This window comes from Asterias rubens, chromosome 3 (assembly GCF_902459465.1).
Source record: "Asterias rubens chromosome 3, eAstRub1.3, whole genome shotgun sequence".
NCBI lineage: Eukaryota > Metazoa > Echinodermata > Asteroidea > Forcipulatida > Asteriidae > Asterias > Asterias rubens.
In genome coordinates this window covers 16,161,188-16,189,115 of record NC_047064.1, presented here as the reverse complement: position 1 = coordinate 16,189,115, position 27,928 = coordinate 16,161,188, and the positions used below count along the sequence as shown (strand labels likewise).

Sequence of the window (27,928 nt, the reverse complement as noted above, 5' to 3'; positions counted from 1 at the left end):
CAAAAGTCAAGGGAGGCCGTGGCTACCGGTTACGTTTTACTGCATCAGCCATAATGTTGTAGCTGGATTTCATTACTGTTGTGTAGCTGTCACTTTCTCACTGGTTTGTCTTGTGATCGTCATCTTGCTGGTCATGGAAAATGCAGTGAGAAACAACGAAATTGTTGGGAGATGTTTGGACATGTGTCCAGAGAGAGAAAGGAAAACGTAAGCTTTTTAGTTTTATAAGAGGATTTTACTCATTTTGAGGCAATAGTTTTACTTTTTTTTAGTTTTATTAAACATTTTGATAAAAGTGAAGTGTTTTGCTACATTCCCTCACTCAGGTCAAAATCAGAAAAAGAGAAAAATTGGCTCCGCTTTTAACATCCGTGTAATGGTGACAGTGATGAGACCGATGTTAAAAGCGGAGCCATTAACAGTTCAACAAGGTGGGCTAACCCGAAACCGTACCACAACAAACATTGAATTGACCATCCAAATGATTGCCACTGTCACTGACCAATGAATAATTTGGATTCTTTAATATTTTGTTGAATGAATGCTTATGTGTGACATTTTTGTATTCGGTGCCACTTTCTAAAAAGTAGACTAAGACAAAAAGAGTTTAGAGACAACTAGCGACTAGAGGCTCTACAGCAGGTTTATTTGGGTTTTTTTAAGGTGCTGATGACTTAATTAATGTAAGTAAAAATGGGTGGACTATGGAGGTAGACTTCATGGGTGGACTAGTCTTTACTTCTTGTTCGTTGGGAAAAAGTTTTGACCTATTTGTTTGAGTAAAGAACAAATCCAGGGCACGGTTCATCTTGCAAACAGAACTCTCTAAATGTTTTGCTGATAGTGGTTGAGTGAGAAACGTAGTAAAGTCGTGAAAGTAAAAGTATTGTCTTTCTTCCTCTCAATTAAAAAATATGTCTTGCACTCATTTCCGGACTCTCATCGGTCCACCATAATGTTGAATAATTAAAATTCTTCCGAAATGTTTTGTTATTTATTTATTTTTTTAGGCGGGAGTTGCAGGAGAGACTTCATCCATTGGAGGTTGCACCTGGCGTCAATCCAAAAAGGTCTGATGTCCAACACTCAAATTTAAGTTATAAAATATGGAAGTCTTATAGCGCACGTATCTACCAAACAGTTGATATATTTCTGGCAATGAAACCAAGGATGTCTCATAAAGTGAACTTTTAAAATCACTGTAGCTCGCAAGCCTGAGCCTCAGGCTGAGGAAACCTGTAAACCTTGTTTTAACCTTACACAGGGATGTGTGTAGTATTGTAAGCTCAGTAATTTCTCAAATGACAAAAAAAAATCAAGTTAATATTACTCAGGTGGGACCGAGATTCCCTGGTTGCTAGAGGCAGTTTGAAACCTATACTTAAGCAGCGGAAACTGCAAGAATTATGTTAAATTGTGTTTCACCACAGTTTTATTTGCATCTAACTTTTACTAAGAGGCCTAGCTATGTATTTTAAACTTGTGAAACAATGTCATAAATGGTATTACTTATTTCTTTGTGATGCTTTAAAACAATAAAATTGACTAATAACAGCTGTTGAACTATTTATTTTCTTCCAGCGCAAATGCCAGTCACATGACCATGATCAAAGAGTACTCCAGACCAGCCGCAGGGAAAGCTGATGCCGTTGCCTCTGACCTTCGACCGCCAGAAGTGTTACTGGAGACCATGCACTACATGATAACAAAGTATGTTGGACGAAAAGAAGCGTTTGGTCCAAATAATGAGATACTCAAATTGTCCTAAGAAACATCATTAATCGGCTTTGTCTGAATTTGATTGATTTGGTTCTTGCTGCATGGTGTTTATTAAGCAAAACAAATTATGCAAGTTGTAACATCTTGTAAAGTAAAGGTTTTGGGTGGAGTTTAATGGGGTAGGTCTCTGGTTATCACCTTGGGAATACAAACCTTTGGTTTTGAAAAAGCCTGCGTCAGCATGGTGCAGTGTTAAAGGAACACGTTGCCTTGGATCGGTCGAGTTGGTCTATAAAAAGCATTTTGTAACCGTTTTTTTATAAAATGCACATGGTTGGAAAGATGTTTTAAAAGTAGAATACAATGATCCACACAAATTTGCCTGGAAATTGTGTGGTTTTTCTTTTACACGGTTGGCCATTTATGGGAGTAAAAAATTTGACTCCCATAAATGGCTCACCATGTTAGTCGACGAGGTAAAAGGAAAACTCTGCATTTTTGAGGCATGTTTGTGTGGACCATTGTATTCTACTTGTACAACATCTTTCTACCCATATGCACTTGATATCAAATGGTTACAAACGCTTTTCAAAGACCAACTCGACCGATCCAAGGCAACGTGTTCCTTTAATTGCAAGATTGCACCCTAAGGGCTTTTGTGTGCTTTAAGTTTGAAGGATTTGTTGCACACACAGTCAAATTGCGCTTAGCAAAACCACTTTCTTGCAATGGGACGGTGGTCTAGTATACTTATGAGAGTGGTGAAACATGAAAGTGTTTTCAAAGACTGATTGTTTCAAGAAAGCTCTGTGCTGTAAGATTATGGAACTTTTAAAAGGTTACTTACATACAACATTTTCTCATCATGGTTCATTGTTAGTTTCATCCGACTTTCAATCAATGCCTTTTTTTGTCCTCGTTCAACAGGCTATTACAAAGAAGTGACCAGTCTTTTGTGACGCAGTATGACTTCATATTTGACCGAACGCGCAGCATCAGACAAGACCTGGTGATTCAACGAGCCAGCGGAGTAGAGTGCATGCAGATCCTTGAGCTCGCAATAAGATTCCATTTGTACTCGGGATACAGGTAAACAAAAACCTAAAGGTTAATCAAAGTCAATTGATTCTTTGTAGAGCATTAAGGGTACCCATTTACCCCTAGATGGAGAGAAGCAATTATGGTTGAGTGTCATGCTCAGGGACACAAGTGTCATGACCGGTACTCAAACCCACACTCTGTTGAACAGAAACACCAAAGCTTGAGTTTGGTGCTTTTTTCCTGCTTGGCCACGACACCCTAACGATTCTATATACATATACTGTAGTGCACAGTTTCCCTGGACTTTCCATGTTCACATATCTAGCTGAGAAATGCAACCAACATTATTTTCTGTCATTCCAAGTTGCCGCCATGTGATTTCTGAACACTACAAAAAAGTTCCTGGGTTTTAGCGCTCCTTTTAAAAACTCCACACAGGTTATGCACAGAACACGTGTCTCGATTTGACGGAAAAATCAACAATGACCACACCCAAGAGTGTCTTAAGAGACTCCTGGTCATGTACCAAGATGCTGAGACGGACGGTAGCACCACAAGTCCCAACCGAGAAGAGTTTGAGGCACTTTATCTCATCTTTAATCTTGGTAAGTGGAAGTGTTGTATCTAGACCTTTTTTAGTGGTGGGCTCTAAATAACATTTAGTCCACCAAGGTTAAGCAGATCAACAAAGTTATGTATGTTCAGACATGGGGCCTTCAGACATGGGGCGTTCAGACATGGGGCGTTCAGACATGGGGCCTTTAGACATGGGGCGTTCAGACATGGGGCGTTCAGACATGGGGCCTTCAGACATGGGGCCTTCAGACATGGGGCCTTCAGACATGGGGCCTTCAGACATGGGGCGTTCAGACATGGGGCCTTCAGACGTGGGGCCTTCAGACATGGGGCCTTCAGACGTGGGGCCTTCAGACATGGGGCCTTCAGACATGGGGCCTTCAGACATGGGGCCTTCAGACATGGGGCCTTCAGACATGGGGCCTTCAGACATGGGGCAATCTGAGGGAGTGCTGGGCAGCAGAGTGTTTTTTGCGCTGAGTGGTGGGCGAAATTGTTAGTTCTGGGCAGGGTGGCCCGGCACCGCTCACTTTGGCTACAACACTGGATTGAATCCAAGAATGTGAAGGAAATCTTACACTTGCACCTGAGACAAATCTGATCGGGTCATTCCATGTCAATCAACCAGTGGTCCCCAGGTGACCCTCTCAGATATGACCCATTCAAATTTGGCCGAGGCGGCCATTTTGTGCGCGCGCGAGACGCGAAAAGGGATTTTTGTGATAATTTCCAACTTTGAAAGCTCAAAATTTAGTTTCAAGAAATTTGGCAAGAAGTACAATGGAATACCAAATTTGAGCTCTCTACCTGGTACAAAAACTAAATACTGAGCTTTCAAAGTCAGAAATTATCTCGAAAACGACATGGAGTATTATTATTTTTAAGCTTTTTTGCATGTGTTCATTTTGAGCCACATCCAATCATTCTGATGAAGCTTCATCAAAATCTGAGAGGGGTCACCTGGGAACTCTTCAGGAAGTTGGTTGATTTGACACAGAATGACCCATAGATTTTCTCTTAGTGCCTGTTCATCACCTCATTTTGAGTCTGGTCTCATAACATAAATTCTGGTCAAGTGAAAAATCTGAGCTGCAAGCCCGGCAGTCTTGTGGCTATTTCCCTCACATTTTGAGTCCTGGCTGCTGTTCAGAACCAGGTTTCAATCTCATTCCCATTTAACTTGTGACCCTCTCTCCCTCCTTGTCTAACAGGATCACCAGAAGCTTTAAGACATGCGCTTTCTCTACCTGTCGGAGTCAGGTAAGTAAGGCTGGATTTAGATGTTAGTTAAAGGCACTGGACACTATTGGTAATTACTCCCCAAAAATGTAAGCATAAAAACTTACTTGGTAATGAGCAATGGAGAGCTGTTGATAGTATAAAACATTGTGAAAAACGGCTCCCTCTGAAGTTAAGTAGTTTTTGAAAAAGAGATTATTTCTCACTCAAATATTAAAAGACTCTAGGACATACATGTAAGGCTTTTATTAGACATAAGAACGCACACAAATCTGTGCAACTAGGGTGTTTTTTCTTTTATCATTCTCTTGCAACTTCGATGACCAATTGCGTTAAAATTTTTACAGATTTTTTATTTTATCAATATGTTGGTATACATCAAGTTGGAATACTGGTCTTTGACAATTACCAAAGGTCTCCAGACAACTGATATTCAAAGAGATCTGATAACAATTGGTTGAGCGTCGACATGTTAATCCAGAGGTCAGTGGTTCAAATCCCACTCAACTAAATTTGTCTTTGTTCAACGTCAAATCATCCTCAATTTTTGCAATGTTTTATTTCATTTTATTTGATTGTTTGTTGTGTTTTTGAATAGGCAGTGCCCCAGCGTCCGGCTTGCCCTCCGTATCCACAGTGCACACCTTCAAGGTAACTTCATACGAGTCTGGAGACTAGGCTCCCAATGTGATTACATACAAAGCTGCGCCCTTCATCGTCATCTCAGGCTGGCTAGATGGTAAGGAGTCAGGACACTAAACCCCCAAGTGTAATCTCATCAAACAAACAAATGTCCTAATTTCTGAATCACTGTGATTACTGACATTATAAATGTGGACACCAAGGGTCAATTTCATGCGGCTGTTTAACGATAAGCAAATTTTTGAGCTAACTAAAGCAAAAACATTTGCTTAAAGACAGTGGACACTATGGGTAATTGTCAAAGACCAGTCATCTCACTTGGTGTGTATCAACATATGCATAAAAACACAAACCTGTGAAAATTTGAGCTCAATTGGTCGTCGGAGTTGCGAGATAACTATGAAAGAAAAAACACCCTTGTCACACGAAGCTGTGTGCGTTTAGATGCTTGATTTCGAGACCTCAAATTCTAAACTTGAGGTCTCGAAATCAAATTCATGGAAAATGACTTTTTTTCTCGAAAACTATGTCACTTCAGAGGGAGCCGTTTCTCACAATGTTTTATACTATAAAACCTCCCCCAATTACCAAGTGAGGTTTTTATGCTGATAATTATTTTGAGTAATTACCAATAGTGTCCACTGCCTTTAACTGTAAATGTACTTCACAGGTAAGCAAGAAAATTAGGCGACCAGCTTGCATGTTTACCATGGATTTACAAAGTCATTCATACTCATACAGTAAGCACCGGAAGGTTAGCATGGCTTTTTGTGTGCTTACAGTTCGCTGAGATATAAAATTTACAGAAGCAAGCACAAAATCTGCCATTAAGCAGATCTATGAAATTGGGCTTTGATCCAGAGAAATTAAGCCTTAGTTTTATCACGGATAACCCCTCAACTGTTCAAGTCCTGAACACTTAAAAATAATATGCGACAAAAATATTGCATGACAATAAGCAATACTTCTGACGACTAAATAACTGTAATATTGTGGCGTGTCATGGCTGAGCAGTTTTAAGAGCATCGGATTTAAGCTCTGGTGTTTCATCAGCAGAGTGAGGGTTCAAATCCCGGTTGTGGCACTTGCTTCGCAAAATTGGGGAGGTAGTGCTTTCTGCTCTACCGGCCAGACTTCGGATTGATGATACCCAAGCCTACATTGGTGTGGACTGTAAAAGGGGTAACCCTGTTTCAGCCCTAGGAGTAGGTGGTTACGGCCTCTGGAATAAAATAATTGTAGCCCACACCTTAGGCCTTGTGTGTCTGGAGACTTGCATCAACAAAATATATAAAAAAAATCCCAAGGAAATCATGGAAGACCAACATTACCGTAGAAAAACAAACAAGAATTCTCAGAACTCTCACACTATGATATTCGGCCTTTCTAATTCTAGGCAAGCTCTTCAAATCCTGAACACGGCCTACAGCAGTAAGAATCTGCGCTTTCCAGTGAGAGTCTTGTCCAAATGGTTGGTGTTTGACTCTGATAATGACACCATAGAGTACCTCGAATTATGTGGGCTCGAAGTCAATGACAGAGGCGTGGCCTTCCACAAGAGTACTCCTGTTGCAGCAGAAGCTATAGTAAGTGGCAACTTGACGGGTGCACTGTTGGGTTTGGAGAAGAGTAAAGTCGTTCCAATCCTCAAGTTTAAAAGAAAATTTATCCTAAGTGAATGGTACATCACTTTTGTTTTTGTTCAACTCTGCACGGTTAGGCATGGTGGCATGGTTGGCTCGTGCGTTAAGCACTCGCCTCTCACCAAGGTGACCCCGGTTCGATACTCGGCCAGGGCCATATTATGTGAGTTGAGTTGTGCGTTGGTTCTCTGCTGTGCCAAGAGGGTTTTCCAGACCATCCGGTTTTCCTCCCTCGGGAAAAATCAAACACCCTCGATCTTTGGCTGTGCTCGTTGGTCATAATGGGTTGATGTTGTTGCATGCCTGCTTCTGGGATCAGACCCCCCCACTCTGATGACTTAACCACCACAACTTGAATTTGATGCTCCCAATCGTTTAGCCATGACACCCTAAATAAATTTGACATTTTTTTTTTTTGTCCACTGTCAATAAACAGCCACCTCATTGGAAGTGCAGTAAACTGGTCGACTCCAAGCAGGGCAGTTTCCTAAGCCATGACCTCATCATGGGATGTGAACAACCAGGTCGAAGGTCAGAGGGTAAATACCCATCCCCAAACTACCCTGAAAGGTGACATAAATACAAAAACCATATGCCATGTCACCTGTGACATTTTCTTGATTTGTGCAATTCATAATCATCTAGGTGTTAACCATCGTACAAAGAAACATGGGCTTACGTTTTCACATTATTTTTTAGACCAACAAGAATACACTCAGTAAGACACTCGCTTCGTAGCTTCCACATCTTTATCAAGTGATACACACAGATGCATGGTGGTTAGTCTTACAGCTCACAAATTTATAACGTTACAAATTAATTTATAAGTACACTATTTATATAATACATAAATCGAGTTGGGGTGGTTTCTTGCCCAAAGGAATGGTGCTGTCGGTTGGACACAGGTGTTTTTTCCCATGGCTATGGCTATGGCTATTGCTACAGCTGCTGATTCATCCAATATGAAATCTTGTGTAAAATTCACTTATTTTCAAGATGGCTGATGGAGCCAGAGCTGTAGCCAAGTCTCCGTGTACACAGCCCAACTTTATAAAGCTGTTAAGCAGAAAATAGTGCTTAGCAAATTTCTTTGCTAGACAAAACGAAAATTATTTAAGAACCATTGACACCAATGTTAACTCTATGTGAAATTTCGGCAGGTAATCTGTTTCGGCTAAGCAAGATTTATTTGCGCTTAGCAAGTTTGTGTGGATACAGGGTTTATGACAATCAGTCACTATACCCCAAGTCTGTCCCCATATTGTAAAACTTGTACCACTACTTATGACGAACCCATGAAATGTCATCCTTCAAAAGTGTTTACTGTACTTTACTTTAATATAAAACACTGCCTGCATATGTCAGTAGAAGTGTATGGTTGTAAATATGCAATAGCCGAATGACTTGGGCTCAAAGAAATATTTTTAAATTGTCATCAAATGTATATTATGATTTTGTTTTCCCCGCCAAATTTGTAATTGTGTTACAAGTGTTTTTTTTAATACATAACAAGCACAAACCTGGGCAAGTTCTAGTCAAGCAAAACAAAAGTTTGCTTTGTTTCTTCCCGTAAAAGTAATACTGTTTGTAAACTTCTAACAGCAGCAACATACAAGCAGATAGTTAAAGAATTATTTAAAATATAAGTGTAAAATCAAGAGCTACAAATGCTACAGTGATACGAGTCCTCTACTTAACTTTATACAAAGGGAAAACACAATTTGATTAATAACAATAAGGTTTTCATACAATACTTTTTAAATCTATTCTTTTTGAAAAAAAGGAATTACATTTATTTTTTATTTTTTTCAGAATTAAAAAAGTAATTCTTAAAAATTAATCTTTCCCCTATTTAAAACATGTTTCAACCCGTATTATTACTAAACGATGTAGTAAAGGTCCTTAAATGTTTACACAAGTTTTTTTTACAAGCACAAAATATTACTAAATATTTTGAGTAACCTACATTGTTGTATTTTTAAATTTAAATAAAACGGGGTATTGTTGGCCCATTTAAAAAAAAAGTAAAAAAAAAAATTGTATCTTACAAATTTCAAAACTGCTTTGAATTATAGTTCATAATGAGTTTATCCATTCTGATTAGTCGAGAGGGCATCACGTGGGGGTGTTTGAGCGGATGATATAACACGAGTAAAAAGTATTGAAACATGGGCGTGACACGCAAGCTTGCACCTGTGCTGATAAGACAGTTTCTTCATTCCTATTGGTCGAGAGCAACGGCTGGAACCGTTGTGCCACAATCACACTATGCACACAGCATTCTCCTTATAAGGAGTTGTTTACCTGCGTCCTTACCATTTCATAGCTGGAGGGGTGTTGTGTTGATAGAAATCATTGAACAATTATATTTTTTGCATTTATTTTACTTTTTGACCCAAAAGTGTTGATGTTTTTTTGACCGAAAAGGTATTTATGAATGGGAATCAAAGTGTGTTGAATCGATTTTCAACTAGTGGTTTGAACCCGCTAAGGCCTGGTTCTTGATAATTTACCTTGACTTCGTCTCGGTAAAATTATCAAGAACCAGGCCTCGTTGGGATTGAACCACTAGTTGAATCCCTCTTCACCACACATTGATTCCCATAATGATGTTATACGTTGGGTTCCTCTATCAAGTACATGACAAGAAGTTGAAAACAAGATAACAACAATATTGACAACAATAATGAAAGGTTTGCTGATAAAAATAAGCATCATTGCTATGAAACAGTTTCGGAATGAATTTAACTAACAGTTCTGCATAAAATTTTCAAAACAAAATTGATAGGAAAACCCTATCTTAGTTACTGTACATCATGGTCAAATTTTGATACATTTGTGCATAAAATATGCGAAAAACAAATTGTTATCATGAGTTTCTCCTAGATGTGAACAAAATTGATAGGAAAACCCTTTCTTAGTTACTGTACATCATGGTCAAATTTTGATACATTTGTACATAAAATATGCGAAAAACAAATTGTTATCATGAGTTTCTCCTAGATGTGAACAAAGAGTTTTTTTAGTGTGTTTTTTTCAGTCTTTTTATAATTGAATTGTAAAAGGAGATTAAACAGTCTCAGTTTACTTGAAGTAATTCAAGCCATGTTCCCATCAGACTTTTTCTTCTGCTGCCATGCAATACCGTGACTGGCTTTGGTGTAACTCTACCGTGCGTTTCCACCTGGACTGTATTCCTCTGAAGTTTGCATAGCATTTTACTGCGTGGTCGTGGTGGGTTAACAGCACAGAGTTTTTCCCATTGGACAGTTTAGCAGCCCTACTTAGCTTCCGTGGCTGCGCGGAAGTTGTCCATGTTGGTTTAACATCAGGGTCGCAAGAAGTTGACAGGTAGGTCCGTTTACCATCCGTCCCCACTGGATTTAAGTTTGTCATTCTTAGAAAGGTTGCAGTACTATAATTAAAAAAAGTCCAATAGGAACACCGATTGGGTCTTTAGGAAGATATCCAAATAGTTAGCCCCGCTCTTAGGACCAGTCCATTATGGGGACAGGGGGGGAAGTTCTAGAATCACTTACAAAATATATCTAGATATGTATATACAGAAAGAAGTATATATATTATGTATACTTAAATGTTAAAAACCTGGCATGCTGTATTTATAAATTATTCAAACTGTTTGAATAATACAGTTGAATATTAAAACAAATTCACGATTATTTTTTTAACTGCTCTCTGACAAACAAGCCCAATACAGCCTAGATCTATAATCATTTTAAAACAATCTACAGTTTTCACAAAAATTTAAACTGGCTCAAGTCCTCCACAATGATAAAATTTTGCTCATTTGTTTGTGACCATATGTAGCAGAAGGCACGTCTATGCTTTAACTTAGTGAGTAATGCCCTAAAAAGACACTGAAACCCACATACCACAAGTAGCTTATAGTTACAATTTTAGTCAGCCTTTTTGCAGTCTCATAAACAGAGTTATTTCCCTGTAGTTTGCAGCAGAAAATCAGAAGGGGCAAGCATTTTATGAATGCACAAAACAAAGTTGGTGACACGTATATTATAAGCTTCCCTCGTGTGAACTTCCCTTGTGTGAACCTATCTCTTTTTTCCTCTTTTTCAGGGATTAGCATTATTTGCATGCGCACAAAAATCTTGGTGCCATATTTTCAAGCTTCCCTTGTGTGAAATGACGAAACTGACCCTTAATGCTGGCCATCAAAATAAATCACTCGACAGAGTGAGCTAAGCAATTTTGTTTAAATTTCTTCTTATTGATAAGCTGGTACCTGAGCCTCTTCTTAAGCCTTTCTCATCCCTCTTCGCCGTCTCTCTGTTGCTGCCTTGTGGTGGTGTTTTGTTCGCTCATGCGTCGTCTCACCATCAATATGCGCAGCCTCGTCAACGGTGGCAGCAGGCACTGCCGCTTCGTCGTTTACCATGGTGTCTAGCCCAACAACCCGGGGACTACGGAGTACGTCCGTTTCCGCCATCCACTGTGTTGGCGTTTCCTCATTGGGAGTTGGTTGATCAATATCATCTTGCACCTGGGTTTTAACAAAAAGTGGGGAAAAAATTAGTAACGAAAAAAAAAACATGAGGAGAGAAAATTTCTGAATCCTGTTCTCTCACCGCTGGGAGAGCCCAGTAGTCTAGTGGTGAAGAATTCTGCTCTAGAATGCAGAATGTCTTGGATTTAATTATGATAATTTATTGATAATTTATTGAACTAATATTGCGCTCTCTCCAGGACCAGCCTGTTGGAGAGAGCATAACAAAAACAATTCCAGTAAGAAAATTAAAATTATGAAAATTAATCCATCCAAAAATAAGCAAATGCAAAAAAAAAAAAAAAATCAATAAAAAATTACAGCACATAACAATCAGTAAAAATTACATCAAACATGCAAAACAGACCAAAAAATCTGCCCAAGATGGCTATACAGGGATGATATTCTGAAAAAAAGTCTGAATTTGTCTGTAAGTCAAAGATGAACACATGCAAACAGGGGCTTTCCTTTTTTCACCCGCCAGCCGGACGTACGAGTGAACCAAAATTTGTGCTACCCCACATTCAAATTAAAAATTGTTTCAGGGGGGTTTACATCCTGGCAATCGACTCTGTCTTGTGAACAGGGCTATCTAAAATGAAATAACAGGTAGTACAGGAAAACAATATAACCAGTGCTGAACCAACTGGTGGTAAAGTGTGAACTTAAATTGCATTTACTCACATTTTCCTGTGGAGAAACTCTTCCCCTGGCACCTATAAAGTGAACAACAATTTACAGCAAATTATCCATCTGCATGGGTAACTGAGGAACTATTGGTTTGCTCAGAGCAGAAAGGACTTATAAGACGAGGAACGACCAAGTCGGCTCAGAGCAGAAAGGAGTTTAAACGACCTATGTAACAATACCCAGTCGGCTCAGAGCAGAAAGGAGTTCAAACGACCCAACATTACAAAGTCGGCTCAGAGAAGAAAGGACTTTTAAGACCCCAAAAGACTGTCGACTCGGAGGAAAAATTACTTATAAAACCTAAGTCGACTCAGAGCAGAAAGGACTAATAAGAACTAGAAAGACCCAGTTGGCTTAAAGCTGAAGGACTTATAAAGTCCTTTCTGCTCTGATACAACAAAGGAGGTACTCATTCAAATTAATTAATTTCTACATTTAAAACCATCTTTCTTGAGTATAGCTAATCATAGCCCAATCCCTTCTGGAACACACAACCACAGTTGGCGTCAACATGGACATCAGTGAGATTTCAGAAAAGTTTGATTTGTAAACTTTTAAGGACCTACCCTCAGTCTCCAGGGAGTAGTACTTGGGTAATTCTTGGGGAGTCAAGTATCCAGTTTCTGAAGGAGGCTCAACCGCTTCCCTGTTGTCTCCATCTGTAGGTTCTTCATCTCTGAATCCACCATCTTCAAGCCATTCTTCCTTTAGCTCTCCTATCTCTTCTACGTCCTTTTGAACCTTCTCCACGTCTTCGTCGATCTCAACTCTTTCATCTTCATGTCGAGGGTACTGAGAAGGAGTTTCTTCCTGCACTCCAAGACCTGTACCATCTAGGTTTTTCTCTAACAGTACAGTATCAGTGCCTTCATCGCTCTGTGATTTTGTCAACCTGTCTGCCTCACCGTCAAGCACCTCTTCGACTTGTTGCGTCATGATTTGAGGATGCTCCATGGCAGTTGGGACCTCTTCCTCGCCTTTTGTCACCTCTAGGCCTCCCACTTGTGGGAGAGGCTCAGGGAGGGGCTTATCAAGAGAGGGAGTGGGGTCCTCATCCCACCAAGCAAATGGTCTATGCACAACCTCCGGTACTTCCGTGTCCTCAGTCCCCCACTCCTTTGCTTTCTCTCCGTCTAGAAAGAATCTCTTCGGCAGATGGTACAGGCTGTCGTAATTAAACGATGTCGGATCGTCTCCTATCGCACTCGGCTCTTGATCGCCGTACGATGAGTAGTTGCTCTGATCGTTGTCCGACGCTTCTGCGTAGGATTTAGTGCCTTTGTCTGTGTTGCCATGGTTACGCCAAGGCGAGCCAGAACTTGCTGGTATAGGGGCCTTTGTAGCCTTTTCTATAACTGAAAAAGGAAGCCCAAAAAAAAAGAGTAAAAATAAAATTCATCAAACTCAAATATCACACCGTTAAAAAATAAATAAACAATTCTTCCCTGGAACACATACTTATATTCAACCAACCATTTAAGACAGGATGCTTAAACCCTACACTTTTATAATAATAATAACTTTTGATTTATATAGCGCCTAATAATTAACACTTAATTCTCTAAGCGCTTTACAAAGAAGTACACTATACAATTTACAACAACATAAATATAAGGGGACAAATAACACCACTACAAGCAAAACGACACAACAATACAAGAATGGTAAACTATTGTAAGAAAAGGTGTGTCTTTAAGGCACTCTTGAAATCAACAAGGGAAGATGTATTCCTGATCGTCAGGGGCAGAGAATTCCACAGAGTTGGAGCCGATGCCACAAAGGAACGGTCTCCATAGGTATGCATATTAACAGGGTGTACTGCAAGGAGGTGTTGTGACGATGATCGAAGTGTACGTACTGGATTGTGCTTATGAATGAGATCTGACATATAAGATGGAGCAAGATTATTCTGGGCTTTAAAACACATGATAAGATTCTTAAATACAACACGTTTTTCTACGGGCAACCAATGAAGTTTCTTTAGAAGGGGAGTGATGGAATCTCTTGAACGAGCACCCACTTTTACAGCTAAGTGTCCCTGTACTTCATAGGGCTAGTTTTATATAATTTGGTTTTTACCCCAAACACTGATGTGTATTTAGTACTTTCCTGAGTTCTATGAAGAAAAAAAAAATCCACTGACAAAATTCTTGGATGGAACTAGAACCCTCACTGCTAGAGCAGTTCCAAACCCAGGTTTTAGCAGCGAGTAACGCAAAGATTCAATAGATGTTACTTTTTGCATGAGGATTATAGAAAATAATTTGGATTCCTTGCATGGTGGGAGTTTAATTAGATGAGGTTTGTGGTAGAACCATTTGTAAATCTCTGTTGCGTAGTACTGGTTCTGTATACTCCGTACTTTCCCGAGTTCTGTGGATTATTTATTTTTACCTGGACATTCAGTGAGCGGTCTTGCCACCAGGTCTACATTCAACTGACATGAGGCGACCTCCATGTGACAGTAACTGAGGTAGGTGATGTTATTGCTGGCGCACACCTTGGGGCCGGAGGTGTCGCAGGTACGCTCACACTTGCACTGGATCAGATCGAACGACGATTGACAGTCCCCGAAGATGGAGTTACAATTTTCCGGGTTGTAGTTCTCGATGGGCTGATCGGCTGAGAGGCGAAAAAAAATTGTGAGAAAAAGGAAAATGTAGATATTTCTCCCTTATTCGTTCCTTTTGAAATGTTTGCGACGTGATCAAGCTAAGTGGGTTGTTAGTTTGAAATAACAGTAGGCCTATGGGGAAACATAACAAAACGGGCCAACAGGGGTGAATTTTTTTGGCAAGTCCCTTCCTGATAAATAACATCAAATGAGCATTGAAATGTGCAGATGTAAGTTCAATAGACAACTCCATTTTAAAACCCTTTTACCTCAGTTTCAATCTCCGATCTCTTGGTGTTGCTAATTATACTTTCACAATTTTTGAAGGTGATATCAACACGGGGTTTTGAAAGTATTAAAGTATAGATTATGCTCATTTCAAACAAATTCAAACATAGGGAATGACCTAGGTCAACAAACAACTCATGGGTGATCGCATCATATGTGTTTCTGCATTTACATTATTCACCCATCCCCCCTCAACACCCAAGGACAAAAAGGCAGACCAACAAGGGAAATTATCACACACACACAAACATTATGTGGCTTCTTTGTTTCAACTTACCAGCGCTGTGGTCACTATCTTGGGTCTCATGGACTTGATTACAGTGGTCATCCTCACACAGCTCCCTCGCTAGGGGACTATCCCAACTCACATTGTAGAACTTGGAGGCTTCAAAGTCTGATCGTGAGAATAAATTACTAAAAATGTAAATGGTGAGAACTTTGGCATTTAGCTATGAATGTAAGGTTTCTTCTGGTTTATATATAAATATGAAGCTATTTAGCGGAATACTCAGTTAACAATAAAAGGCCTAAATAATAGTTTATTCTTGATATAGCATTTCTAATAAGGTCTCAAAATGCTTTACATTCAGGAAATTACAAGAAAATACACATTTAAAAAAAAAAATCAGTTAACAAATATGTAATTAATTGTTTATTAGTAATAATAATACAAAAATAACAGCAAAATGTATAGGTCACACATATCCAACGACAGAGTGTTGAGGCTAGGCGCCATCAACAATACAACACAACAACTTACAAAATACAACAAATGGACACATGGAAAATGATAATGTATAACGATGATCCAAATGCAATGAGTGAAAAACGCACATTATGAAGAAGTAAAAACTCACATCACTAAAAACCATGTTATAATAATAACATCATTTATACAATGTCACACTATTGAGAAACCTTGAGATTATTATTAACAAATCTACAATGTAACGGTAGGTTGATTTTACATCTACATTCTGACTCAATCTACAGTTCACTGTAGATTTGTTCCAAGATTCATTCCGAGTCTGCAGAAAACTGTTCAACTGAAAAAATAAAATTGCAAACTAAATAATAATATAGTTGGATTTTTTTTTTTTTTTCAAAGGAGCAAACATTTGAAGAAGTAATATTGCAAGCAATACCAAAAAACACATTGTGCAAGCTAAATAACCATTTCAAAATAATTAAAAAGGACCAAAAAATTCCATTGTCATACATGTAGGCCTACCATCTATGATATTTTATGTATTAAAAAAGTGTCATAAATCGTTACATTTGTTATTATGAGAGGGCATTATAACTACAGAAATATTATAGACTTTGGGATGTACCCAAGGAACACAAATCAGCAAGATACATTCTGTTTGGTGAGAAAAACTTATTTGCTTTTTCTAATATAAAAATTTAAAAAAGCTAAAAAAAAAAAAATGGGCAATTCTAGGTTTAAAACTTAAAACAATGTTTTGTATGAATGTATGAGAGAATGAAATCACGAGGTCTACTCACGAGGCTCATAGTAGTCATACACCTTGACTGGGACAGCATGGGTTTTCCCTACCAAGAAGTCTTGGTACGCATCGAAACTGACGCAGGTCATACACTGGCTGGGTATCTCATCAAAGTACAGGATGACCTTACGACCTTCGATCTCGTAGCGTTTGACCTTGGTGTACTTGTCTCGAAGAAGCTACAACATGGAGAATAAAGAGAGGGTTGTTTTAGGGAGACAAGTTGTACAAACGTCTTTATGAACGCTTTTTAAAGCTTTGGTGTACTTGTAAATAAAATACAGAAAGCAATACAAATGAAATAAAGTGCTGCGCACCGTTGCACATACACAAAACAACAAAGAAATCTAAGAGTTAAAAATGAAAACAATACATAATAAATACAGCACAATAGCATCAATAAATGTTTTCACATGTTATTATTAAAATACACAGTTCTTAGAAATATAAATGGAAAAATATGGTTTCAAGAGGCATTTGAACATGATAAGTTTTCTCAATAAACAAAACCAGAAAACAAAACACATAAAGTAAAGCGCAGTGGAACAAATAAATGTTTTCACACATTTTTAAAAATACACAGTTCTTAGAAATGACAATGTAGTACAATGAGGCAAACCAAATTGTTGAATTTAATCCAAAATATAGAAAACATTACAATCAATATAAAATAAAGCAGTGACAAAAAATGACACACTTTTTCACACAATATTATAAATACACAGCTCTTAGAAAATAACAATGGAATTTGGTTTCAAGACACATACAATTTTTTATAATTTGTCTCAAAAAAATAAATCAAGACAAGACAATCAAGAAAATAATACGCATAAAATGAGTACATGGAACAAATAAATGTTTTTACTCAAATGTGTATTCAAAATGAAAGAGGAACTGGTTGGACTAGTTTCCTTTGTAGATCAAAACTCATTGAGAACAAGATTATTTTTGTGAAATTGATTTACTCATTTCAGAAAAATTACAGCACCACAGCAAGTAACATGTTAAGGGAAGCTTTCTACAATCTTTAAACCATAGTTTAAAGTGAGTGTTTGGTGTGGCACAAAAAGTACCCAAACCCTTTAAATGCAAAAACAAAGCAAAATGTTAAGACTTACCAAATCCAAGCTCTCAATATCAGCTGTGAATCCTGTGATCAGAGACACCTCAATCACGGCCATGTTGGATGAGCCGTCATACAACCATCTGATCATAATAAATTTAAAAAACTGTTTAATTCAATTCAATTCAGATTTTCCTCACTTCAATGAAAAACATCTAGAAGTACATTTAACTACATGTATGGAGTAAAGCAACAAATAACAGTAAGCTGTAAAATGTAATAAATAAATGGGGCTGTTTTGACATGGGGCTGTTTGATGAGCAGAAGCTTGTAAAAAAACAGCCAGACTAACAAAACAAACAGACAAACAGACAAACACACAAACAAAAGGACATGCAAACCTAAGACATGACAGCTACACTGACACAAAATACATTTATATATCAACAATAAATTCATAGTTAGCGAACAAGATGGCAGAACAGTTCAAGCAGAAGCGGTACAAAATAAATATGTTACAGGATTGAGAAGTGATGTGAATAAAATACTTGGGAGGGGAAGCTATATGCTTGGAGATAATAGTACTATTGAAAGTACTAATAAAATACCAAATTAAAATGTGAATGGACTGAAACCACTACATATATCTCCTACAAGTCACTAAAACCAGCTTCATAACTCAGTTGAAACTTATTATAGGTTTTCTTGGTCGAATTCGGCAAATGAGCAGTCAGTTTCATTTTCATGCGTTCAAATTAAAGCTGTTTTGCCTCTCTGGTTGTTACTGCGTTTCAAATTCAGAATTCAGCCATTCAATTTCGTTTTGAGTCGAGTCAAATTCCTTTAGCACTCTGTTCAATTTAGCTTGTCGTCATTCTTTTTCGTGACACACATGCCTCAAGAAGCGTCTGCGAATTTGAATGCTGCTTTGATGAATTGTTAAATTGAATGATTAGTTTGTTAAATCGAGTGACGCAACATTACATTTGAATAATCATAAAACGAAATCGAATGACCCTTTTCAGTAGCATTCGATTTCGTGCGAAACAGAATAGGCTGATGGTTAAATTGGCTGCTCTTTTTCCGAAATTGGCCGAGAAAACCTATAGTATTTTTCAAGTTATCTCTATTTTAGACGATGTTATTTTTTCTGCATTTCTCAATAGATATATGGGTCATAAGAAATTGGTCACTTTTATTATTATGACTATTATTCAAAACAAATCAGCATAAGTTGCAGTTAGCGTTAATTGCAGTTTCTCATTCTTATTTTATTTTATTTTACTTGACTTTTCAAAAAAAACAAGTTGTATGTCTCACTCACCTCGCACAGACCTCTAAAGTGACCATATAATCATCGCTAGACGGCACTAGGTTCTCCGTCGTTGTGCTGTCGACGTAGCGTTTGCGACGGCGTGTCTGGTTGGGCACAGACTCGATCATATTCACGTTGAGTTTAAAAGCTGGTTTCCCTGTGGGATCTGGGATGTTGTATTCCATGTTGATCTGTTGATTCAAGAAAAGTTGTGTTCCAGTTTTGAATTGGGTTAGTTTCACTTAGTTTTACTGTACAATCTGATACTTCAAACAAACTTTTTTTTATTCTGTAGAAATGCAATTGAAAAAATTTGTATTGTAAAGTTATTTTTAATAAGTGTGTGTAAGGCACTGTAACCTACATGTACGTGATGCAAAAATTTATAAGTAAAACATAGTTTTTCATCCTTTGTTTTTATTGTTATTATTATCTGTTTGGCCATTGATATAGAAAACAACAGACTTATTTACTCTTTTTATACAGAATTTTTAAAAACCCTCAAAAACTGCAAATTAAAAGCGGGCACTGAAAGATCGATTGTCATTTTGTTAAAACAGAGAAGAGCAGTTTTTTTTTAGAGTAGCCTCACAAATGCTCATTTGTACTGGTAGAGAATCAATGATTTGATTTATAGATTATCTTTATTGAACACTCTTACCTGTAGTAAACCACATCCTTCTCCTGATGCACCAAGAAACAAATTCTCTGTCAATACTGGAATCTACAGTCAAGATAAATACAAACGGTATTACTTAAGCCATACTAAAGACCACTCTCTGGCTCACTCTGTTTGCCTATAACAATGTGAACCAGTTCTTGGTAAAACGATAAAATTAATGTGTTTTTGTATTTTATTTAGTTAAAGCAATTTCCAAGTAAAATGAGGGTGCTCTTTCCGATTCTGAAAATCTCAACGTCAGCCATTGAATGGTTTGGAAGGATACGCTCTGTAGGCCTATTGTGGCCTGTAAAATGCAAAGACAACGCTGTATCTCCCACTTACTTTTGTTGGGAAAAGCTGTAAATAAAGTGGTGCGACTTACACCACTTTAGCATATTAATCAATCATGGCTTTCTAAAACAAATTACTATCTTGCGCACAATGAAAAAAGGCAGTTGATCAAACTAAAAATCGGTCTCATAATTCAGAAACTTCCAAAACCTGTCTTAAAATGTTTGTGTCTGTTCAGGGAGATATATAAGACTATATATTGTTGTTATATTATTTTAAAAAAACAAGCTCATATGATTTTTCTGTTGGATGAAGAACGTACTTGAAAATATCACAAATAATGTTTATAGTTGTTGAAGTGGCAAGCTGCAGATTATTTTGTTCAATTAGCCAAGAACTCTTTGATTGCCTTCATCAAAATTGAAAAAACTCTCCTGGTTCTAAACCATGATCGACTTACCTTGTTTGTTTGTAAGACCTTGCTGTTATCATTATTCAGACGGTAGTAGTCCTCTACCAGTAGACCAGAGTCTGTGTAGCCAAGAGAGATATTGAGATTGACCCGTCCAACGTAGGCCAGAGTTGCATACTCTGCAAGGGCCTGAAGAGCAACACACGTATCCTACGAGGGAGAAAAAACAACGACAAAACAGTTGAAAACCTCGGTAACTGTTATTAGTTATTAAAAACCCTGGTTTTTACATTTCTTTAATTTCAAATTTTGACTGACCAGCAACAAAGATATTGGCGAATTATGGAGACAGCCATTTTGTAACAGCACCTCAAAGACTGCATTACTTTTGAGGGAGCCATTTCTCACAATGTTTTCTACTATCAACAGCTCTTCGTTAATTACCAAAAGTTTTTATGCTGACAATTATTTTGAGTAGTTACCAAGTGTGTCTACCCAGTGCCTTTCAAGACACTGGACACTATTGATTATTGTCAAAGACCAGTCTTCTCACTTGATGTACCTCAACATATATGCATAAAATAACAAACATGTTAAAGTTTGAGCTCAATTGGTCATCGAAGTTGCGGGATAATAATGAAAGAAAAAACAACCCTTGTAACACGAAGTTGTGTGCTTTCAGATGCTTGATTTCAAGACCTCAAAGTCTTAACTCTGAGGTCTCGAAATCAAATTCGTGGAAAATTACTTCTTACTCGAAAACTACGTCACTTCAGAGGGAGCAGTTTCTCACAATCAACAGCTTCCCATTACTCGTTACCAAGTAAGGTTTAATGCCATAATAATTTTTAGTAATTACCAATAGTGTCAACTACCTTTAATAGATATTCAAATAGCTTTTCCCACTCTTAGGATAAGTCCATTCTGGGGGAGGGGGAAGTTCTAGAATCACTTACAAAATATATCTAGATATGTATAAAAAGAAAGAAGTATATAATATGTATACTTATGTTAAAAACCTGGCATGCTGTATTAGTAACAATTAATTTGAGTAATTACCAATAGTGTCCAGTGCCTTTAAAACTTACCTGTGTTGAGGAGAAACCACCATGTGCATTTCTCTGTTGGGTTAGCCACTTAACAATTGGCAGAGAGTAAGCGATATCCCCAAGGGCAGTATAAGTCAAGAGAGCGTAGGCGGTCATCTCGACCTCGGCCGATGTGACGGTCTGCTCCAGGTCTCCAACGTGAGAGAAGAACGGCAGGGATTCCAGGGCTTCACCGCTCAGCCGCCAGTAGGTCAGGCTGTCTGTAATCATCAGAAACCAAGAGAGTGTTGTGTTTGAAATATTCTTGGCTTATCATGAAGGACTTTATAGATCATAAATTATTTTATGATTAAGTTCTTCGATTAAAATCCAAAGTGGTCTTTTCCTAAAAAATTGCAGCCTTGCCCTTACTATTTCTTTTAACGATATATTTTTCTTCAATCAATCAACACTTATTTCCATATTGGGGAAAAACAGAGCATTAAAAACAAATTAAGTCGAATTGTTCAAGTCAAAGACAGTCAAGAACTGGTAAAGAAAAACAGTGAAAATTAAAATAATTCAATGTAATATTGGGGCATTTACAGAAGCCAGAATGGCTTGTTTTGAAATGCCAACAAATACAAAATGAGAGAAATAACAGCAAAAACAAAACAACAAACAAACATATTAACTAAAACAGGTATGTTGAACAAAAAACAAAATTTTTTAATAAAACTAAAATGAAGGTGGTATAAACACATGAGGAACGAGCTTTGAAGAGGGAACACATGAAAAGGGAAGAGTATTTTTGTGTTGGCACAGACAAAGGACATTAATTTTTGCGTGTTTTGTTTGTTGGAGAGGGAGGCGGGGGGGGGGGGGGGGAAAGAATGGAAAAACTTCATTTTTCTAAACATTGTGTCAGAAACTTGTAACACAGTTTTCTTTCAATACTTTCCACTATTAAACTTGTTGACCCTTAATCAACCAGTCCTGAATGCATCAGCAATAGTCTCACCTCTTCTGATAGCTTTGGACGACAGCACCTTGACGGCAATAGAGGCATACTGACTGTTCTGCAGAGTCAAGGCATACGCCGTCAGCGCCGCTGTGTAGGGATCTACGATAGCGCCGACGTTGTCTTCAAGGAACTTCTGAGCCGTGCTGACTGCCTTCTTCTCTTCATCTGTCTCGACACCTGCCTCCCTGAGAGCTACTAGGACGTAGGCTGTAAGGGGAATGCGGGAATTGCCCTGGATACCTCCCTATAAGAAAACAAATGATGTTGTGTTTAGATATTATTATTTATTTTTTTAAGCAATTACCATTCTGCTAACTAAAACATGAAATAGATATTTAGTGTTTAACTGAATATCTGTGATAATTACTTTTATGGCAATTGAAGACGATTGAAGACACACATCATCTAGCTTGTGACTGGGCCATCTTTGCTGGGTACTCTTACAACCATCAGAAAATAAACATAACTAAGGGAATTCCTTAACTCTTTCACTACGTCACTGCCACCAGCGATTTGGTAGATTATACCAGGCCTCCAGCATGCCACAGTCAGCAGCTCAAAGTCAACAGAAAAGAAAGTACATTTCAAGGTTTATTATAGATATGAAAGAGATAAAATGTCTGAATTCAGATAAAAGTCTGAAATTTCTCATCCTGTTAAAGACACTGGACACTATTAATAATTATCAAAGACCAGTCTTCTCACTTGGTGTATCTCAAAATATGCATAAAATAACAAACATGTTAAAATTTGAGCTCAATTGGTCCTCGAGGTTGCGAGATAATAATGAAAGAAAAAACACCCTTGTCACATGAAGTTGTGTGCTTTCAGATGCTTTCGAGACCTTAAAGGCAGTGGACACTATTGGTAATTACTCAAAATAATTATTAGCAGAAAACCTTACTTTGTAACGAGTAATGGGGAGAGGTTGATGGTATAAAACATTGTGAGAAACAGCTCCCTGTGTTTTGGAGTAGTTTTCGAGAAAGAAGTAATTTTCCACAAAATTGATTTCGAGACCTCAAGTTTAGAATTTGAGGTCTCGAAATCAAGCATCTGAAAGCACACAACTTCGTGTGACGAGGGTGATTTTTTCTTTCATAGTTATCTCGCAACTCCGCTGACCAATCGAGATCAAATTTTTACAGGTTTGTTATTTTATGCATATGTTGAGATACAGCAAGTAAGAAGACTGGTCTTTGACAATTACCAATAGTGTCCACTGGCTTTAAATTCTAATTCTGAGGTCTCCAAATCAAATTCGTGGAAAATAACTTCTTTCTAAAAAACTACGTTACTTCAGAGAGAGCCGTTTCTCACAATGGTTTATACTATCAGCCTCTACCAATTACTCATTACAAAGTAAGGTTTTGTGCTAATAATTATTTTGAGTATTTACCAATAGTGTTTACTACCTTTAAACTAATCCCTAATCCTCTACCTGGATATCTTTGTTGAGCACTCGTCCCACCGGAGGGAACGACCCGTCTTCCTGTTGGTGGGAGATGATCCATTGCTTGCTCATCTGAAGCTCCTTAGGATCGATGTAGATGAAGCGGTGCGACTGGGCGAAGGATTTTAAGACGAAGGCAGTCAACCACATGCTGCCTGAGGTGTCGCTCTCACCGAAGGCGCTGTAAGAGCCAGAGTGCCGTCTGTAGGTCAACTGACGCTGATATCCTGAGAAATAAGAAAAAGATACAAACATTGTGAACATTTCATTCTAGGTGCTCTTAAATTTGAAAGCAGCATCCTTTCACAAAGAGGGAAAATTTTAGGTTTACGATTTAGGTTTTAAGGATGTATGTATAAACAAAATGGTTTGGGATTTGCCGTTCATGATTTTGTTTTCTGTCATAAAAAAAAATGCCTTTGAGCGACAAAGTGAGTGATTTTTCGTTAATATAAATACCATCAATAAACAAAAAGTTATTATTATTGAAGTAGCAAACACTTTGTGAATTCAGCATTTGTGCGCCTGTGTAATGTACGGACTTATCAACTTGGACAAATTTCATGGCACTGCCTAACGGTTAGCAGAACATTTTTATACAAGCTGGCTCGCTACTTTTCTTGCTATTATCTTCCTTTGTCAATTGTTTGCTTACAGTAAGTGCTTGAAGGTTAGCATGCCACTTGAAATAGAAATCACACAGTTAGCAGTTAGCACAAAACCACCTGTTGAACTGCACTGGCCCCAGTGCCGAATTTCATAAATCTGTTCAGCAGAGAATACAGTCGCATCAATGCTCATCAGTCGCATCAATGCAAACATTGTCGAATGTTGGCAGGTAACCTGTTTCTGCTAAAAGCTATTCTCTGCTTAGCAAGTTTTTGTGAATAAATTTCACCAAACTCTTCCTAACTTAGTATTGATCTTAGGACTAAGGACGGGTTAAGTTCCATATCCGTTGACGTTAGGACACATCGAACCCATCCTATGTTACGACGAGTTACTCATCCTAACTCGAGATAGGATTAATCCTAGCATTTCGTGAAATCGGCTGCAGGTCCTACAGGGTTACAAAATGAATAAGCATACCTTGTACAAGGAATGTATTGGCTTCGATCTCAGTCTCTTTATCCAACTGGTTGGTGTGCTGAAGGTAGTGCATCACGTACACGATGGGAGCAAAGTGAATCATGTTCTGCTCTCCGCAGCCAAACGGCAGTCGAATCAGATTGTGAAGGTTGTTTAAGGTTGGTCCCATCACATCGCCTGAAAGGGAAAATAATTATAATACGATAAAGGTTAATGAGTCGTTTGTCGAAAAATGTGGCGGATTGAGTAAAAACGGGACAACAGGGGTGAAATTTTCACAGATATATTTCTTTGGTAAATTGGAATGCCAAAATATATCTTATTTTATGTTAAGCATTTTGAAAAACATTTCACTTAGAAGAAATGTGGCGAGGTAAAAGTATATCAATGTTTATGCCATAAAATTTGTTGTTACGCTTCTAAGGTGGGATATTCGTATTATATTAGGGATTATACTTTCTGTGTGGCATTTTCACTCTCGATTTTCGGCAAATCAAAAAAATGCGACCACCTTTTGAAATGGATCAAACAAGTCTTGAAGAAGCAGTGGCGATATTATGAGATCAACATTTCTCAACTGACACGGCAAAAATGTAATGCGATCAAGCAAAATGAGTCAATTGTCTACTGAGGTAATTTTTTAATACATTTGAAAAGAGCATAATTAAATCTATGCTTTAATGCTGTTAAAACCTGTGTTAATACCTTTGGTGAAAAAGTTGTGAAAGTAGAAACACCAAGAGAATAAACCTGAGAAAAAGGGGCTAAAAGTCAAGTTGTTTTTTGAACATCCATAGGCATATTTTCTTACAATGCTATTTTAACCCCTTTTTGATGTTATCGGGAAGGAAGTTGTGGCATTTAAATTGACCCCAAAAAAAAAAAAATTATAAAAATTTCACCTTTTCAGTGACTTTTCCCAACAAACGACTCATTTAGCTTTATCCCATCACAAATGTAACAACAGAGATAATCATGTCACTGTAGGTGAAGTGGCAAAACAGCCTGAATCAAATTTTCTCACCAATTACAACAGCATTTGCTCTTTCTGATCCTGGTACGTGATTAAGTGGCAGTGTCAGTCTGAATGCTTCGATGTACATCTCATTGCTACCTATTACAATATCATCAACAAAAACAAACAACAAATTATACCATTGAAACAAAGGTATTTTAAGGAATGGATCTTATCGGCACATGATGTCATTTAAGTAGGGCACCCTCAGCTAGAGGTCAAAAGCCTCAAGACCTACCTTTCTTCTTCCAGATTCTAAACTCTCCGAGTGATCCTAGCCCCGTGGTGAAGCCGATATATTGGATAGGCATCGGGTTGGCGTCATGCCAACTCATGATGACTGACTCGTTGCTCGGTACCTCACCGTGACCAACCTAACATTAGGAAGAAAGATTTGTTAAAATGAAATGTTGTGAACCAATGTACGATTGAAAGGTCAAGTGTGTTTACTGGAAACTTTCAAACAATGTTTGTATTGAAATTTGAACAACAGTGTGGGAAACAACACTTCAGTGAAATAACCAGGGAAACCAAAATGAGGCGTGTGGAATCAAACGATCTGCCGATTTAAAAACAATAATTTTTAATTTTCATGGGGGACAATATTTAACAAAAGGGAAGGGATATTGTTACTAACTAGCATTTCTGAGCATCAAAAGGGGAAGAGGGATGACAAAACTTAAGAATCTGCTGATGTAGTACTGTTTTAGTTTATTTTGAATATGAGCCTCCCACCCCAATCATGCCAAAGTTAAACCCCTCCCTCCCCCATTCCCCATCCCTTAAAGGAAGCATCCATTTCCCAGCCCCCACCAAAGATTGTTTCTGGTTGCGCCACTTTGTAAAAATGAGTGAAATATGTGTCAATAAAAAAATTAAAAAAATAAGAAATGATGCAAAAATACCATACCTGTATATTGCCTCCTGTCCAACTTATCCAGAAAGCTCTAAACTCATCCCAGCTGACAATACCAGTAGTTAAGTCAGTCACTAATGCGTCACCTAAAAAAATGAATTTAAATGTCTTAGTCAACTTGAAGGCTCAGTTGATACTACAAGTTTTTTGTGGGGCATATCAAGCAACTACAAAAATTCAATATCTCACTGACCCATCTTGGTGCGAGCGATCCACGACCTTGTGTTATCCCAACCCCCAAGGACGATCTCATAAAGCTGGTGAGAGTCTTGAGTCGCGGCCAAGGCAATGTGGGCGTCGTTCTTTGCCTTGCACATGAAGGTGAAGAACTCCATGCCCTCCTCCCGCTCCACAAACTGATAGCTGTAACGGTTGGGTGTGGAGATGTGAGTTCGCTCTGTGGATGAAATGTGAATGTGTTTGTTTCAGTGGTTTACAGAACTAGTTTACTGAGCAAACTCTGGTGTTGTCAGCAGCAGAATTTTTGTTCAATACCTCTTCATAAAACTTGTGCCCTTGGGCAAGGCACTTAACCATAATTGCTTTGTGAAAAGTGGGTAAAGCAGTGAACTCTGCATTTATCAGCATGCTTACATCGTCACAGATGTAAAGGGTCTAACCCTGTTCAGCCCCAGGAGTTGGTGGCAATTTGCCCCTGGTTAAAGTTGATTTGGGTCAACAGCCCAAATAAGTTAAGCATCCTAAAAACATATTTACCAAAAAAAAACTACAGCACAAAGATTCTCCAAATTACTCCTGCCTTTAACACGATTCACTCAAGTAATTTATCTGTAAGATGTTTAATTTTTTCCACAAGTTAAAGCCATTATACACTTTTGGTAAACAGTGTTGTCCAAGTCCCACACTTTGTGTATCACAACTTATATATAAAATAACAAACCTGTGAAAATTTAGGCTACATCGGTCATCGGAGTTGGGAGAAAATAACGGGAAAACCCACTCTTGTTTCCCCACGTTTTGCCGGGTCATGACATGTGTTTTCAATAAATCCGTAATTCTCGCTATCGAGAATTGATGTTTTCTCGAAAAGTAAAGCATTTCATGGAACAATATTTCAAGAGAAGTCTTTCACCATTACCTTCTGTAAACCCTGTAAATTATTTGTAAATCTGTGAATTTTTTTATTTTTTTCTGTACCGAAAGTGTATAATG

General features: G+C 38.0%; 2 protein-coding genes across 3 annotated transcripts in view; one reads left to right on the top strand and one right to left on the bottom strand.

Annotated features, from left to right (window-relative positions):
• The first annotated feature begins 23 nt into the window (after positions 1 to 23).
• Positions 24 to 8,849, top strand: LOC117288102 (SAC3 domain-containing protein 1-like). The gene is made up of 9 exons (XM_033768801.1): positions 24 to 207; positions 1,011 to 1,070; positions 1,582 to 1,710; positions 2,647 to 2,808; positions 3,199 to 3,365; positions 4,548 to 4,596; positions 5,174 to 5,314; positions 6,614 to 6,950; positions 7,297 to 8,849. The coding sequence occupies exons 1-9, from the start codon at positions 134 to 136 to the stop codon at positions 7,432 to 7,434; spliced, it is 1,257 nt and encodes a 418-aa protein (XP_033624692.1). The 5' UTR covers positions 24 to 133; the 3' UTR covers positions 7,435 to 8,849.
• A 908-nt stretch (positions 8,850 to 9,757) lies between these two features.
• Positions 9,758 to 27,928, bottom strand: part of LOC117287720 (C3 and PZP-like alpha-2-macroglobulin domain-containing protein 8) — a 60,155-nt gene continuing 41,984 nt past the window's right edge. For both annotated transcript variants that reach the window (XM_033768219.1, XM_033768220.1), the window contains exons 23-40: positions 26,949 to 27,152; positions 26,750 to 26,841; positions 26,078 to 26,213; positions 25,849 to 25,938; positions 24,825 to 25,001; positions 23,724 to 23,962; positions 22,280 to 22,526; positions 21,319 to 21,539; positions 20,279 to 20,440; positions 19,525 to 19,587; positions 18,873 to 19,054; positions 17,604 to 17,691; positions 16,484 to 16,664; positions 15,252 to 15,368; positions 14,467 to 14,694; positions 12,639 to 13,427; positions 12,067 to 12,098; positions 9,758 to 11,379 (exon numbers count right to left, since the gene is read on the bottom strand). In XM_033768219.1, coding sequence (XP_033624110.1) covers positions 11,134 to 11,379; positions 12,067 to 12,098; positions 12,639 to 13,427; positions 14,467 to 14,694; positions 15,252 to 15,368; positions 16,484 to 16,664; positions 17,604 to 17,691; positions 18,873 to 19,054; positions 19,525 to 19,587; positions 20,279 to 20,440; positions 21,319 to 21,539; positions 22,280 to 22,526; positions 23,724 to 23,962; positions 24,825 to 25,001; positions 25,849 to 25,938; positions 26,078 to 26,213; positions 26,750 to 26,841; positions 26,949 to 27,152 — 3,494 coding nt within the window. In that variant the 3' untranslated portion in view covers positions 9,758 to 11,133. The remainder of the gene's footprint in view (positions 11,380 to 12,066; positions 12,099 to 12,638; positions 13,428 to 14,466; positions 14,695 to 15,251; positions 15,369 to 16,483; positions 16,665 to 17,603; positions 17,692 to 18,872; positions 19,055 to 19,524; positions 19,588 to 20,278; positions 20,441 to 21,318; positions 21,540 to 22,279; positions 22,527 to 23,723; positions 23,963 to 24,824; positions 25,002 to 25,848; positions 25,939 to 26,077; positions 26,214 to 26,749; positions 26,842 to 26,948; positions 27,153 to 27,928) is intronic.

Coding starts and splice junctions, on each gene's coding strand:
- LOC117288102 (XM_033768801.1), top strand. CDS start 134: ATGGAAAATGCAGTGAGAAACAACGAAATTGTTGGGAGATGTTTGGAC. Junction 1,071..1,581: donor CCTGGCGTCAATCCAAAAAG/GTCTGATGTCCA, acceptor ATTTTCTTCCAG/CGCAAATGCCAGTCACATGA. Junction 1,711..2,646: donor ATGCACTACATGATAACAAA/GTATGTTGGACG, acceptor CTCGTTCAACAG/GCTATTACAAAGAAGTGACC.